General features: G+C 40.5%; 1 protein-coding gene and 1 long non-coding RNA gene across 6 annotated transcripts in view; one reads left to right on the forward strand and one right to left on the reverse strand.

The window, feature by feature from the left end:
- Positions 1-9734, forward strand: part of LOC134793364 (transcription factor cwo) — a 46952-nt gene extending 37218 nt beyond the window's left edge. For 2 of the 5 annotated variants that reach the window (XM_063764924.1, XM_063764925.1), the window contains exons 4-10: positions 339-500; positions 898-1068; positions 2142-2225; positions 2902-3089; positions 3630-3767; positions 4416-4506; positions 5426-9734. In XM_063764924.1, coding sequence (XP_063620994.1) covers positions 339-500; positions 898-1068; positions 2142-2225; positions 2902-3089; positions 3630-3767; positions 4416-4506; positions 5426-5619 — 1028 coding nt within the window. In that variant the 3' untranslated portion in view covers positions 5620-9734. The remainder of the gene's footprint in view (positions 1-338; positions 501-897; positions 1069-2141; positions 2226-2901; positions 3090-3629; positions 3768-4415; positions 4507-5425) is intronic. The other 3 variants (XM_063764927.1, XM_063764926.1, XR_010144537.1) reach the window with 2 other exon arrangements.
- Positions 1-13483, reverse strand: part of LOC134793414 (uncharacterized) — a 314149-nt gene that overhangs the window by 25730 nt on the left and 274936 nt on the right. The gene's annotated exons all lie outside the window — the stretch shown is intronic.

Consider the following 13483-nt stretch of genomic DNA (forward strand, 5'->3'; position numbering starts at 1 on the left):
GCTAACTTAAAAAAAAACCGTTAAAAACAAAAGAAAATGCTGAAACTTCATTCAAATTTTTATTGAGCAGAAGATGTTTAGTTTAGGCAAGACCTCGGACTCTCTTAGGCCATAACAAAAGCCGGTCCAACGTCCTAGCGATGACAAAGACGATGTTTTGCTTAGGGTGGTATTCCATCTGTCATCTGTCGAATGTGTATTGCGTCTCACATTTTGCTTAATGAGAGAGTTAGACGCAATGACGTTGCACAGGTGGAATACCACCCTGCAGGGTATGATTGAATCCGATGCGTTGGCACCAGCGCATCGGTTCCATGTTGTCGCGGATTCTGTTCTAGCTGCCGATCGTGTGGCGGGCGAGGAGTTCCGTGCTGGCTTCCAGGAGGCTGTCAACGAGGCGGCCAGGTTCCTCGCGGAGGTGCAGGGCTACGGCCCGGCGGACGGGCTGTGTGTGCAGCTCGCCTCGCATCTGCAGAGACACGTCGAGATGATTACTAAAGGTAGACTATTTTAGATTATTTATCCTGCTGTATACCTATGTTTAGCCAGAAATAAGCAGTATATAAATACTGCAATAGCTTTACCCCAGGGCTCTGTGGGATTATAATTCTATATCTAGCAGAGTTTACCAAGTTCTGGGAGTATTTAAGTTAAATTAGCCTCATTGGGTCTGAAAGATTGAATGGTGGAGATGCTGGGATATAGGCGAATGCATTGTGTAGATAAACGTTGCCACAGAGTTCTGAAACCTATCCGTTCAACCGATCCCTAAAGTTTATTAGCATTTAAGGTAAAGTCCCTATAACTATAACTTTTATGACTCAGCTCTCGAAAAATATCTATTTTTAGCCGTCAAAAACAAACTTTCATCTTTTAATGGTCTTCATCTCTCTCCAGGCGAAGTCCCCCGCGAGAAGCGTCACCCCACCTCCTCCTCAGAGACTGCCAGTTCCTCCAGCTCCTCGCACAGCCACGTGCCGCGCGACGGCGTGGTCCCACGCCGCCTGGAACCCCCGCAGCCCGAGCCCTATGAACAGCCAGAGCAGTATCCGATGGAGTGCGATAGAGGTACGATCCGAACTATAGTTCGTTTTTTTTAGCATTAGAAATAAGGTAAACAATCTTGATGCGTCTTTTAATTGAAAAACACATTTTAAAAATAAGTTACGGCAAATATGCAACAATTATGAATCTAATACGATAATTTATATTCTTCTGCTTTCATGAGTAATAGTTATTGATTTTTAAAAAGCGTTTTTCAATTAAAAGACATGTCAAGATCGCTTACCTGCTTTCAAGTTCTTTCTAATGCTTAAAAAAACGAACCATAGTACGAGTTTTAGTCACAAGAGACAGAAGGCTTCGCCGTTGGCTACAATGGCTACACGCTTGCTTCGAAGATAGTCGGGGGTCGGGGTTATAATACCTAATAGTGATCGGTATAGATTTTTGTTTTCGAGCAGGAAGTAAGTATTCGTCAAGCTTCAACCGGCGACGTGCATTAAGTATAAGGGTCAAACAGATCACTGTGTTATGTCTTTCCTGTAGACATACACAAGAGTTAAGGGCTATAAAGGTTAATTTTCTTATTTAACCCTTATCCACGTGAAAAGGTCCTCCTTTTATTTAAAGAACTATGATAAAATCATTATAGAAATAGAAATAGAAATAGAAAATATTTATTTGGCATAAAAACATTACTTACATGCCCACAAGCTGTTAATTATTGCCCACAGGAGAGAAAAATTTAGTGTTCGCGAACACACTACTTTTCTCTCCTGTGGGCAATAGTTAACAGCTTGTGGGCATGTAAGTAATGATTTTATCATAGTTCTTTAAATAAAAGGAGGACCTTTTCATGTGGATAAGGGTTAAATAAGAAAATTAACCTTTATAGCCCTTAACTCTTGTGTATGTCTACAGGAAAGACATAACACAGTGATCTGTTTGACCCTTACCGTACTAGACTTCTAGTTTTCTCAGGAGTTACCTCATTCGACAGCTTATGGTATACGTAGATACTCATAACACTGTGTACTATTACATGTAGGTCTCAAGTCGAAAAGCGCCTTTACCTACCTACATAGTTGTATGATCATCAACTTTCGAGCATGATATAAAATCTGAGAGTAATTCCACAGAGGGTCTCATCTCTATAGCAGTACGCACACTTCGAAGTCTGGCGGTGCCACTGCCAAGGACTATGCCGGATCGCAATCGCACCGGTAAATAGCTTTAGAACCTGGCTGTATGGGGAAGGCCGGTGAAAGACAATTGTAGATGGCACTCGTCTACATTCTATACGACAAGGAAGCGAGATAGGGAGACCTTAAGGAAACCATATACAATCAGAAAGCAGTTACCTTCCCCATAGCTTTAATTTAAAGTTTAGTTCGAGATCTAACACAGTCAATAAAAAAAAACTTATTCCCGCCATACAACATTAGCTTTCTTAAAAACCATCGTTGGCAATGTCATTGTGTACCTAGCAAATTTTAGGCGGGACGATATTGGACACATGCAGCGGTCGGCAACCTTTTAGCAGCCAAGGGCCACATAGTAGTTAACGAAGTTGACGCGGGCCGCACTTTGGTAATATTTGTGACTTTGACGTTTGTCAATATTACATACAAATAGCCAGGGAGGCTCGCGGGCCGCAAGCGAGAGGCCATTTGTTGCCGACCGCTGCCCTAAAGCTTAACCCTCTTATTCATAAACATCTACTAAAGTTGACAAGCCGATAATAATCGTTTGTCCCTTTCCATCATACCAATACGTCGGCTGGCGGTCATCTTTTGTTTAGTTATATTTAATTTTTATTTAATTTATACAATAGTGAGTTTTTTGTGTGATGATGTATGAAGCGGTTATAACTCGCTCGCATTCTCGCATTGATTCCAGTGACCAACGTGGTCGCTGCACCCGACGAGGCGCCTCCGGAGGGCGAGCCCATGGCGCTGGACGGGCACCGCAAGAGGGAGCCTACGCTGCGGACCATTAGGAAGCCCGAACACGGCGAGGACTTCTTACACTCGTACAAGTTCAAGAACTCGATTGAGAGAAGATTTTCGAGGTCTCAGGATTGTGAGGTAAGCTGTTTAATATCAGTCGTTAGTCGGTGTCCTTTACTTTAATGTATCAAGATATGCCCAGTTTCGAAATAGATACCTACCTACCACCTACTTATTACATCAGATCACTAGAAGTACCTACTAGGACACTAGATTGGCGCTACTAATTACTAAATAGAATAATTAAAAACAGAATAATTACTAAATAGTAGCACACACAAGCGAAACGACACATCGGACAGCGAACGAAATCGCTGTCTATCAAAATAGATGGTCGTGCCGTGTCCATCCTATTGCATAAAACGTTCCGTAAAAGTATAAAACTTTGCCCACTGCGTCACAGTTCAGTAAAAGTGAAATACTGGTTGAAGCTTCTACTGAACTGTGACGCGGTGGGTAAAGTTATGTTAAAAGGCAAAGTTTTATGCTTTTACTGTTCTTTTCTCGCTCGCTAGGCACTAAGCTGTGCTTCATTACTGCTCGGAGCAGTCGCGAGCCGATTCCGAAAATTGAGTGATACCACCACTAACAAAAGTAATAATGTTATGGTATTTCCAGGCGACGGACATGAGTGTGCGCGGCGCGCCGCACAAGAACTACGGCCACAAGCGGCGCCGCGCCGCCAAGCCCGCGCCCTCCACCACCTCCACCTCCAACTCGGGCTCCACGGAGGACGCGAGGGACACCTCGCCACAGGTACCTACATACTTCATATGGACTACAACTCAAGTGGAACAATTATTACACTTTAAACTCTCGCGTTTTGTACACATACAATAATTACAATACGAGTAATTACACAAACGGGTCTACCGCGATATAATATAATTTCGGGTAGTTCAGTGTTATTTTATTTATATCTCCGTTGACATTTGCTGGGACGTCAGTCTTTCCGTGGTGCAACTCAGCTGAAACGTCGGAATTTAATGTAAAAACAATGAAATTATATCGCGGTAGACCCGTTTGTGTAATTAAAATATGGAACAATTATTGTCCAACTTCAGAAAACCATGACCCATCTGGCTGCAATTGGTGGCACACAACGTGAATGGGCTGAGGCGTATTAAATGAGCATTTCGTTTCGTTTATGCTTAAAAATGCTAACTTAGGGGATGTAGCTTTTCGATATCCCACCTGCGTTCCACGTGTTGCCTCTCTGTCGCACTTGTAAATTCGTACGTAACGTGTAACTGGGAGGCAACACGTCGAACGTGGTTTGCGTAAGGCCCTCAGTTTCCAGATCGCAGCTCATGTCATTCATCCGGCGCCCTATATTCTTAACCAGCAGTTACTGTTGTTATATAATAATGAATCTATTTAACAGAATTACTTACTTATCTTCAGGACACATCGAGCGAGTCCCCGCACCAACACTATGAGAAGCCGCTGGCGCCGCCCGCGCAGTACGTGCCCGTGTTCGCGCTCAACTCGCTTGGTCAGTACCCGCCTGCTACTACTAATCTGTTCGGAAAGAGAAGAGACGTGGAATGTAATGGGCCCCATACATTCCACGACTCTTCTCTTTCTGCACAATCTGAGTTATTGATAGAAGAAGAGATGTAGATAAGTTGTAGAGACTATGAAGAAAAAATATTACCCAGTACAGAAATATATTTAAAAACCATCTAATACTTACATTAATATCGTGCCCACTGCCCAGTCAACTATGATTTTGAAGTATCAGCGTTACCTGCCTGCCTATTCTATGAAAACACACGCTAAAGTAGATTGTGCTGTATGGCGTCATGTGGAACGGTAGGTAGCGCTGGACAATCTAATTATTGTATACAGTACGGACTTTTTTTTTTTTTTTTAATTACTTATATAGTATATAACATATATATACTGTAGACGTACGTCTCGGTTTAGGGAATGCGTCACGATTCGGTTTACGCAACTGCAATCTACAGCAAACATTACATTCGGTAGAAATAAACGCACCTTTCCACCTTCGACATCACAATTTTAGTAGTGTTAGTAAGTTCAGATTTAATTTTGACGATGTGACCCGACCGGATGGTACAAGTTCGATCGGTTAATCCGTGTACTTAATTCATCTCTTTTTTGTATTAGCTGTGTAAAATGTGTGTAATCTATTTTTCGGCTTATTTTATGTTTCTTTACTTATTTTTTTGTCTGTTACCTTGATTATTTCTCACTTGATGGTCTAATCGGAAGATCAGCGCTGGAAGTCGCCAGCAACATGCTGAGATGGGACCATTTCGTGACACTTTATTTTTCACTATGTTTTTTCTATGTATGTCTGTTGTCTGTGTGTTTACGAATAAAAAACTATTCTATTCTATTCTATTTTTTTCTCTCAGCTATAACATTAACATCGTATCCTCTCGCAGGCAAGTACTACGTGCCGCTGAGCGTGGACTACTCGTGCCTGGCGCGGCACCTCGGGCCGTACGACGCGCTGGACGCGCGCGCCGCGCACCTGGCCGCGCCGCTGCACCCCGTCACCATCCACGTCAACTTCCAGCCCTGCCTCAACTACCACGTCAAGCAAGAGCCGCGCGACCAGGACTGGCGGCCGGTGTGAACCGGACCCGATGCTGGATACATTGTTTGCTGTAACGTTGCATCGTCACCTAAATGACGTCTGCTGTCTCAATTTGAAAAGGGAGCGTGAGCGCAACTGGTGCGGTGTGAGCGGGCCCCAAAATATTTCTGTCACGTCGCCTGCCGCCTCGGCGGCCGGGAGCGGCGCCCGGTGGCAGCTAGGCCTTCAGCTGTCGCTAATAGATCGTCTGAACTAACAATTTCTAAAGCTAAGGCGAGATCCACTTGAGTTACGATGAGAGACGCGCACGTTGCGATTATTAAGCGCCTGACGCGGTAAAAATGACCGCGGTTTGAACGTCTTTGTAACGTGTGTGTTTTGTGCGTACAGCCTGTACGGCTTTATCGCTAAAAATGGCGATGGAATTATTTCGATCAGGAAAATACAAGCAACAACACACGCCTCGGGAAAAAAGAGAAATTACAATGTGAATAATATTATTTGACAGCTGTTAATTGGTAGAATAACTATGTTATATTCCGCTAGAGCAGCCTCGAGGCCCCATAGTCATATTGGAGTGAAAACGAAGGAACCACCAAATAAATACAACCTCAATGACACTCAATGAAACTCGCTGAACCTGCAAAGTTCAATACAAACTCCACACCTGTGTAACGCTTAGTACGATATTATTGATTACACATTACAGTATAAATGTGTAGTGTCTGGAAAATTAAATGGACGCTTATGTAGACGTTTAAGTGCCGATCAAGTGCAAAGACGATTTTAAGTTTAAACGGTAACGGTTTTAAGTTATTTAAGATTTTTTATCTATTTTTATTCAGTTAAGTGTTATGACTTTGGTATATAGTGTTAAGTATCGATGACAATAATCGATATTCGGTACGTGGAATGTTAAAGTTTAAGTTTTGATGAATAGCAGTCGCTTAAGGCCAAATTCGCACGAGCGCTTTTACAACGCGCGTTAAAAAAGCGTTTGAATGACACAAATGGATACATGTGTATTTATTCACACGAGGGCGGTGGCGCTTTTTATTAAGCGTTGTTGGATTTTCGACTTTAAGCGTTGGTCGTTAAATCTAATTTAGCGTGCGGACGGATTCAAGCGCTTTTTTAACGCGCGTTGAAAAAGCGCTCGTTAGTATGAGGCCTCACAGAACAACCTTGTTTCACAAATCTTGTACCACTTCGCAACCAGACCAGTGTACGTTTGATCTCCGAAGAGGCATCTTTCTTGCGTTCCTAATTCAAATAACTAGCCAGTGTAAATAAATAGGGCGCAAGTGATCGGAAAGGATCGAAACGTTTCTCTAAGAGTTGAAATTACAATATTTTTTTATAAATCTGCTTATTGCATTTCGTACGTGCCTACATATAAAACTCAAGGAGTCAAATTCCCAATTATGAAATAGCTTCTCTAATATTGTTATCTCCTAGTTAATTATATTTCATGCGAAACGATGTGTCTTTGCAGTCATTTGGGTTCTGACTGTCCCTGGTTATTATCCTTTAATTTCATAATAATATTTGTATTAAGAAGTGGTGAAACGGGTTTTAAAGTTAAATTCCCTATTTTAACAGATTGTAATAAATGCAAGTACTATGTACCTTTTTATATGCTAACTATAACATGGTATGTTTCAATTGGTAATTGCAATGTACTTATTAAGAAACACTGACTGTACCTACTTCCAATGTTATATGTTCGGAAAAAAATATACGTAAATATTTTAGATATCTTAATTTAGAATCGTTGTTTAAGTGTCATGTTAATATTTATTGTTAATATTAACTCATTCCAAAACAGATATGCTATTTTATTTACCTTTGGTATATTTAATTTATTTAGAAATAGATATATCACAGGCAATATGCCTCTGCCCAAGTTGTAATTTTATAAGCTTTTAGGCCTCATTTGCACGAGCGCTTTTACAACGCGCGTTTGAATGACACAGATGGATACAGTGCATTTTATTCACACGATGGCGGTGGCGCTTTTTATCAAGCGTTGTTGGATTTTGGACTTAAAGCGTTTGTCGTTAAATCGAAATTAGCGTGCAGACGGATGCAAGCGCTTTTTTAACGCGCGTTGAAAGGATGAATTTCATTAAAATTGTTAATAAGCTTGACTTTATTTGCGAATTAATTGGCTTCATTGTGTAATGATCGTCACGACACAAAGGGAATCGATTACATTGTGGACGAATTAAGATCTAAGTTAAGGCCTTAACCCTTAATTCGGCAACGTCCAAAATACTGGACACAATTTTGTATTTTGTTTATTTAACCCGCTTTATGTATTTTTTCTGAACCAGAATTTGCCAGAATCAATAAAAATATGGAATTAAGCCATAATGTGTAAATATATAGGTAGAGTCAGACCAAGACCAGTCGATTTTGATAGCACAACCAGTGCTAGTGTTATTTTAAACGTTAAACTTCTATGAAATTATGACGTATAAATAACACTGCGTGTGCTATCAAAATCGTTGCAGATTTATCTTGGTCTAACTCTAGAAGTAAAGTTAATGATTCTAGTTCTTAGTTATGGCTGTGAACCAACGGTAGTAGTCAAAGAGCGTTATTTTATTTGACAAATGATTTGTTGCAATTGGAAAGGATATTTAATTACATAAAGTACATTGACTATTCAGTCTTCAGTGATTTATAGCACCATTTTTATTACACGAGAAGACTAATTATTTTTTAAGCTAATACTCTGGTAATACACATATTTTATAATTTCGAGATCCCATTTTCACGGTATTATTAAAAGTAGAGATATATTATAATTAACCTACCTACATACATGTTAGAGTTAGACCAACAGAAGTCTGCAACGACTTTGATAGCACACGCAGTGCAAGTGTTATTTATACGTCATAATTTCATACAAATTTGACGTTTAAAATAACACTTGCACTGCGTGTGTTATCAAAATCGTTGCAGACTTCTCTTGGTTCGACTCTATCTTGTTGTATATTGCACAAACGCAACTAAGGGCTTTACCAGTATTTTCATTTTGTAGTCAGCATGAAACAGGTAGTGACGGCCAAATATATCGGAACACATCCTTATTTTTATATCAACAAAGGTTTGCTACGATTTGGCCACTTTCTATCTACATATGAGTAGCTTAACTTCAAACTCGGGTAAATCTGTCAGATTATGCGATTTTGGTATTAAGATAAGGTAATAGGGTAGATATTTGCTGAGAGGGTCGAATGGATTTACCCGAGTTTGAAGTTAAGCGACACATATTTGACGTCGACTATAATTAGTATGTACATACTTATCCTGTTTGTAGAACTACAAGCATTTCGTTTAGCCCGATTGCAACAATGAATTTGTTTTTATCTATTTTAAGAATATTTCATTATATGGATATTTTTATGTGTACTAGCTACCACAGACAACTGAACTAATATGTACATGCTAGGTTGGGCCTATTACTGTTAGCCCCCATTCGCACGGGAGCTTTTTCAACGCGCGTTAAAAAAGCGTTTGCATGACAAATGGATAACCATGTATGTATTCACACGACAGCGGTGGCGCTTTTTATCAAGCGTTGTTGGATTTTCGACTTTAAGCCTTGGTCGTTAAATCGAATTTAGAGTGCGGACAGATTTAAGCGCTTTTTTAACGCGCGTTGGAAAAGCTCTCGCGCGAATGGGGGAACGCCATGTTTTTACTCTTCCAGAGCGCTCACTAGATGGCGTGACGTTAAGTGAAGGGCAAACTGCAGCCTGAGCTTATCTGCCGAAATAGAGATGCTTTATATTATTAATGCTTTAAATATTCTGGTCTCTGGTTAAACCTTTGAACGCCAAGGCTATCGTGTGCGGCGCGCCATCGTGAATCTTGTCGAAGTGCATGAAGGTTGATATTGGGTTGCACCCGCGCGCGTCAGTTGACGTCTTTAGCAGTCAATGGGTTACGTTTGTCCTTCAACTAAACACGTTCCACGAGTGTACGCTCTAAGACTGAGTTGTTAATTATAACAGAGTAAAGATGGATGTAAAATAGTTAAGAAATTTGTGTTAAATGTATATTCGATGTTGAGTTGTATGAATACTGAATAGATATTTTTGTAAATACAGTTAAGAATTATACGTTAATATTTTACGATAAAATATGCGTTTTCTTATAACACGAGCCCTTTTCAGAATATCCGATGCTGCTTTTTTGCTTCACACTCTTTTGTTTTACATATTCGAAGCCATGCTATACCTGCCAAACATCTCCCTCAAATTGATTTTACAACGCCTGTTAAATCCACCAATGAACAGCTGCCAGGACGAGGCTGGTTAAAGTTCATCAAGCAATAAAAGTATGGTAAGTACCCAGTGCAAAGGTAGAAGGTAGTCCATCTTTATTCTTTAGTCCCTTTATTTAGACAGGCACGTTCGTTAGGTCCCTACTTATAATAGTTTGAGTTGTACCCATCGCCTTATATCTACCACATTAGTCATACCAGGCGTGGCTCACTCCGCGATTTCGTCGCTTTGCTACAGGTAGCTACAAGTACATCCGTTCCACACCAATTTTGGTGGCTAGCCATAAGCCGCCCGTGGCGCTGTCGCCACCTAGCGGCCATATCTGTCCTGATCGTAACAGACGCGTTTTGTTAGAGAGTGAGTCTTCTGTACCTAGTACTATTATTTATTCTGTGGTCATACTCGTATGGTTAGGGGTAATCTAGTGATAGTAGGAGATCCCACATATAGTCGACCTTCACCAATCTGTCTGACGGATGAAACTATGAAAATATGAAAGAAAATATGTTCCAGAACATAAATAAATAGGGTTGCCTAAAGAAATATGGTCAAGGCTATTTTTAATAAATTTTTGAAAAAAAAATTTTTTCGGCAAATTTCACCGATTTGTCTGACGAACGAAATAAGTTTCAATGGAAAGTATACAACTTGTACAACATAAATCAACTAGGTTGCCTATCTTTTTCCGGTCACTATTATGTGGTTGCCGTGTTTAAAGAGGTGATTTTATATCGATAATTGCACTCATCTGTCTGACGCTTGAATTATACATCAAAATGATGGTAATTTTATTGCAAATACAATGGTATAGGGTTGCCTGCGAAAATCCGGTCACAGATAAGGGTTGCCAGACTTTTAAATAAAATAAGAAGGGAAGACTTTTAGCGATAACTCATAAACGGCTTAACTGATCAAGTTTGTATTAATTTTATTTGAATGAGTTTTTTAAGCACTATTTTCATGTTTTTTTTTCATATTTTTTGGACCGATTGTTCAAAAGTTAGAAGGAAAAACCTTTTTGTTTCTTTCTAAACGATTATTTCCGAAATGATTCACTTTCAAAATATGTTGTTTATAGATCTCTATTTATTTTAAATGGTCTATCCAACGACATCCCACAATGTAAGGTTGAAACGATAAAAAAATTGTCACACACATTTTGTTTCTTTCAAATCGATTATTTCCGGAAAATATTCACTTTATCAAAAAATTTTCTTCTAAAACCCCTATTTATTTTGAAATACCTATCCAACAACATCCCACACCATAGGGTTGAAACGAAAAAAAAAATCGTCACATACATTTTCGTCCCTCTTTTTCTACAATCGACCACCTTCACTCCCTAAATCAAATTGTAGAGAAATCCAACGAGTTCAAACAACCATTGTATTTGGCGTTTGTTGACTACAATAAAGCCTTCGATAGTGTCACACATAGAGCCATCTTAGCGGCACTGAGTAGTCAACAAATAAACCACACGTATGTTGAACTCGTTGGACGGATATACAAAAGTAGCACGGCCAGCATCAAGCTGCACGCACCAGGTCCCAAATTTAAAATCCTTAAGGGAGTGAAGCAGGGTGACCCGCTCTCTCCTAAATTGTTCACCAGCTGCCTGGAGGAAGTTTTCAAAAAACTGGCGGTCTCTTGGGAGACAAAGGGTATCGAGGTCGGCGATAAGAGGTTGACAAACCTTCGATTCGCGGACGACATCGTACTCTTCTCAACATCGGCGACCGAACTGCAATGTATGCTACAGGAACTTAGCAACGCAAGCCTTGAGGTTGGTCTAACGATGAATAGATCCAAAACCCAGTTAATGACCAACAGCAAGAAGCACAGGGTGACGGTGGATGGTAACATTTTGCAATATGTCGACGAGTATACCTATCTGGGCCAGATAGTCTCCTTCACAGATCGCCAGGACAAGGAGATCGATAGAAGGATCGAAAACGCCTGGAGGAGCTTCTGGTCCATGAAGGAACTCATGAAGGGTAAACTCCCAATTGCACTGAAGCGCAAGCTCGTCGACATGTGCATCATGCCCATCCTCACCTATGGTGCCCAAACCTGATCACTAACTGAGGCTCAGAAATCCCGGCTCAAGGTTTGCCAAAGGGCAATGGAGTGAAGTATCCGGGGTGTCCGAAGATCTGACAGGGTGAGGAACACAGAGCTTCGCTCCAAAACCCGAGTCGTTGATGTTGGGGTGAAGACCGCCAGGCTATAGTGGGACTGGGCTGGACATGTCTGCCGGATGCATGATGACAGATGGGCCAAAATAGCCACTAGCTGGCATCCCCAGGGTAGTCGAGGCAGAGGCAGACCGAGAAAGAGATGGCGGGACGACCTGGATGCATTCCAGCGGGATTGGCGGGATCTTGCTCAGCACAGGGAGGACTGGAAAGGGAGAGGGGAGGCCTTTGCCCAGCAGTGGGACACACACATGGGCTAGTAACAAAAAAAAAACATACATTTTGTTTCTTTCGAAGCGATTATTTCCTAAAATATTCACTTTATCAAAAAATGTTTTGTAAACCGTATTTATTTCAAAAGACCTATCCAACGATATGTCACACTATGGGATTGAAGCGAAAAAATAATGGTCACATACATTTTTTTCTTTTCTATTTCGTTCGTCAGACAAATCGGTGAAATATGACGAAAAAAAATTTTTATCAAAAATTTATTAAAATTAGCCTTGACCATATTTCTTTAGGCAACCCTATTTATTTATGTTCTGGAACATATTTTCTTTCATATTTTCATAGTTTCATCCGTAAGACAGATTGGTGAAGGTCGACCATATATGTGGGATCTTAGACCATGAGAGTGAATCCCTACTGATAAAATACATGATGCGGAAAGAACACGTCTATCACTATTTTTGGAAAATGAGATTTTTATCTCTAACGGATACTTACTGATTCTCAAAAATGATTTGACTGTGAAGTTTTTTACACCACGACTGGTAGACCGCAAACAAGCGTATGATCCACTCCATAGTAAGCTGGCATCGAAGGTTGTTTTGATTATAGGTGCCCAAGGTATTATCTCGGCTGCAAAAATATTTTTAAGACTACAGATTTTGGGCGGCGTGAAGGAGTGACGTTACTGAGGTGCCGTTGGAAAGTCTCCAAAATTGCGAAATTTCCTCATAGAAAAATTTCAGAAAATTCTCGTATTTTTGTAGTACAGGTATGCTTTAGCACTGATCAGTGCAGGGCGTCCCTACATTCAACTTAACCTTTTCGACGCCGTGTCAAACACAAAAGCTGTCACTCAGACGCCACGTCACCAAAGTGTCAAAACTGAAATTGAACTTTATGCATTTGCACGAAGGTCTATGTTGCTCTGTGGTCTGTGACCGATTAATCGGTCTTTGGCGTTGGACCTGCGGTGCGGATTCATCGGTCATTGGCGTTCAAAAGGTTAAGCAAGTCAATATTAAGCTCATGTTTTTAATAGCCAAAATTTTACATTAGCTTACGAAAAGGATATGAATCAAAATCTTCCATTTACAAAATGAAAGTTTCCTTTGTTTCCTGTGAATTTTCCTGAATTTTCGAGAACTTTTCCAGCTTTATGGAAATCTGTAGGTTTAT

This window comes from Cydia splendana, chromosome 9 (assembly GCF_910591565.1).
Source record: "Cydia splendana chromosome 9, ilCydSple1.2, whole genome shotgun sequence".
Lineage (NCBI taxonomy): Eukaryota > Metazoa > Arthropoda > Insecta > Lepidoptera > Tortricidae > Cydia > Cydia splendana.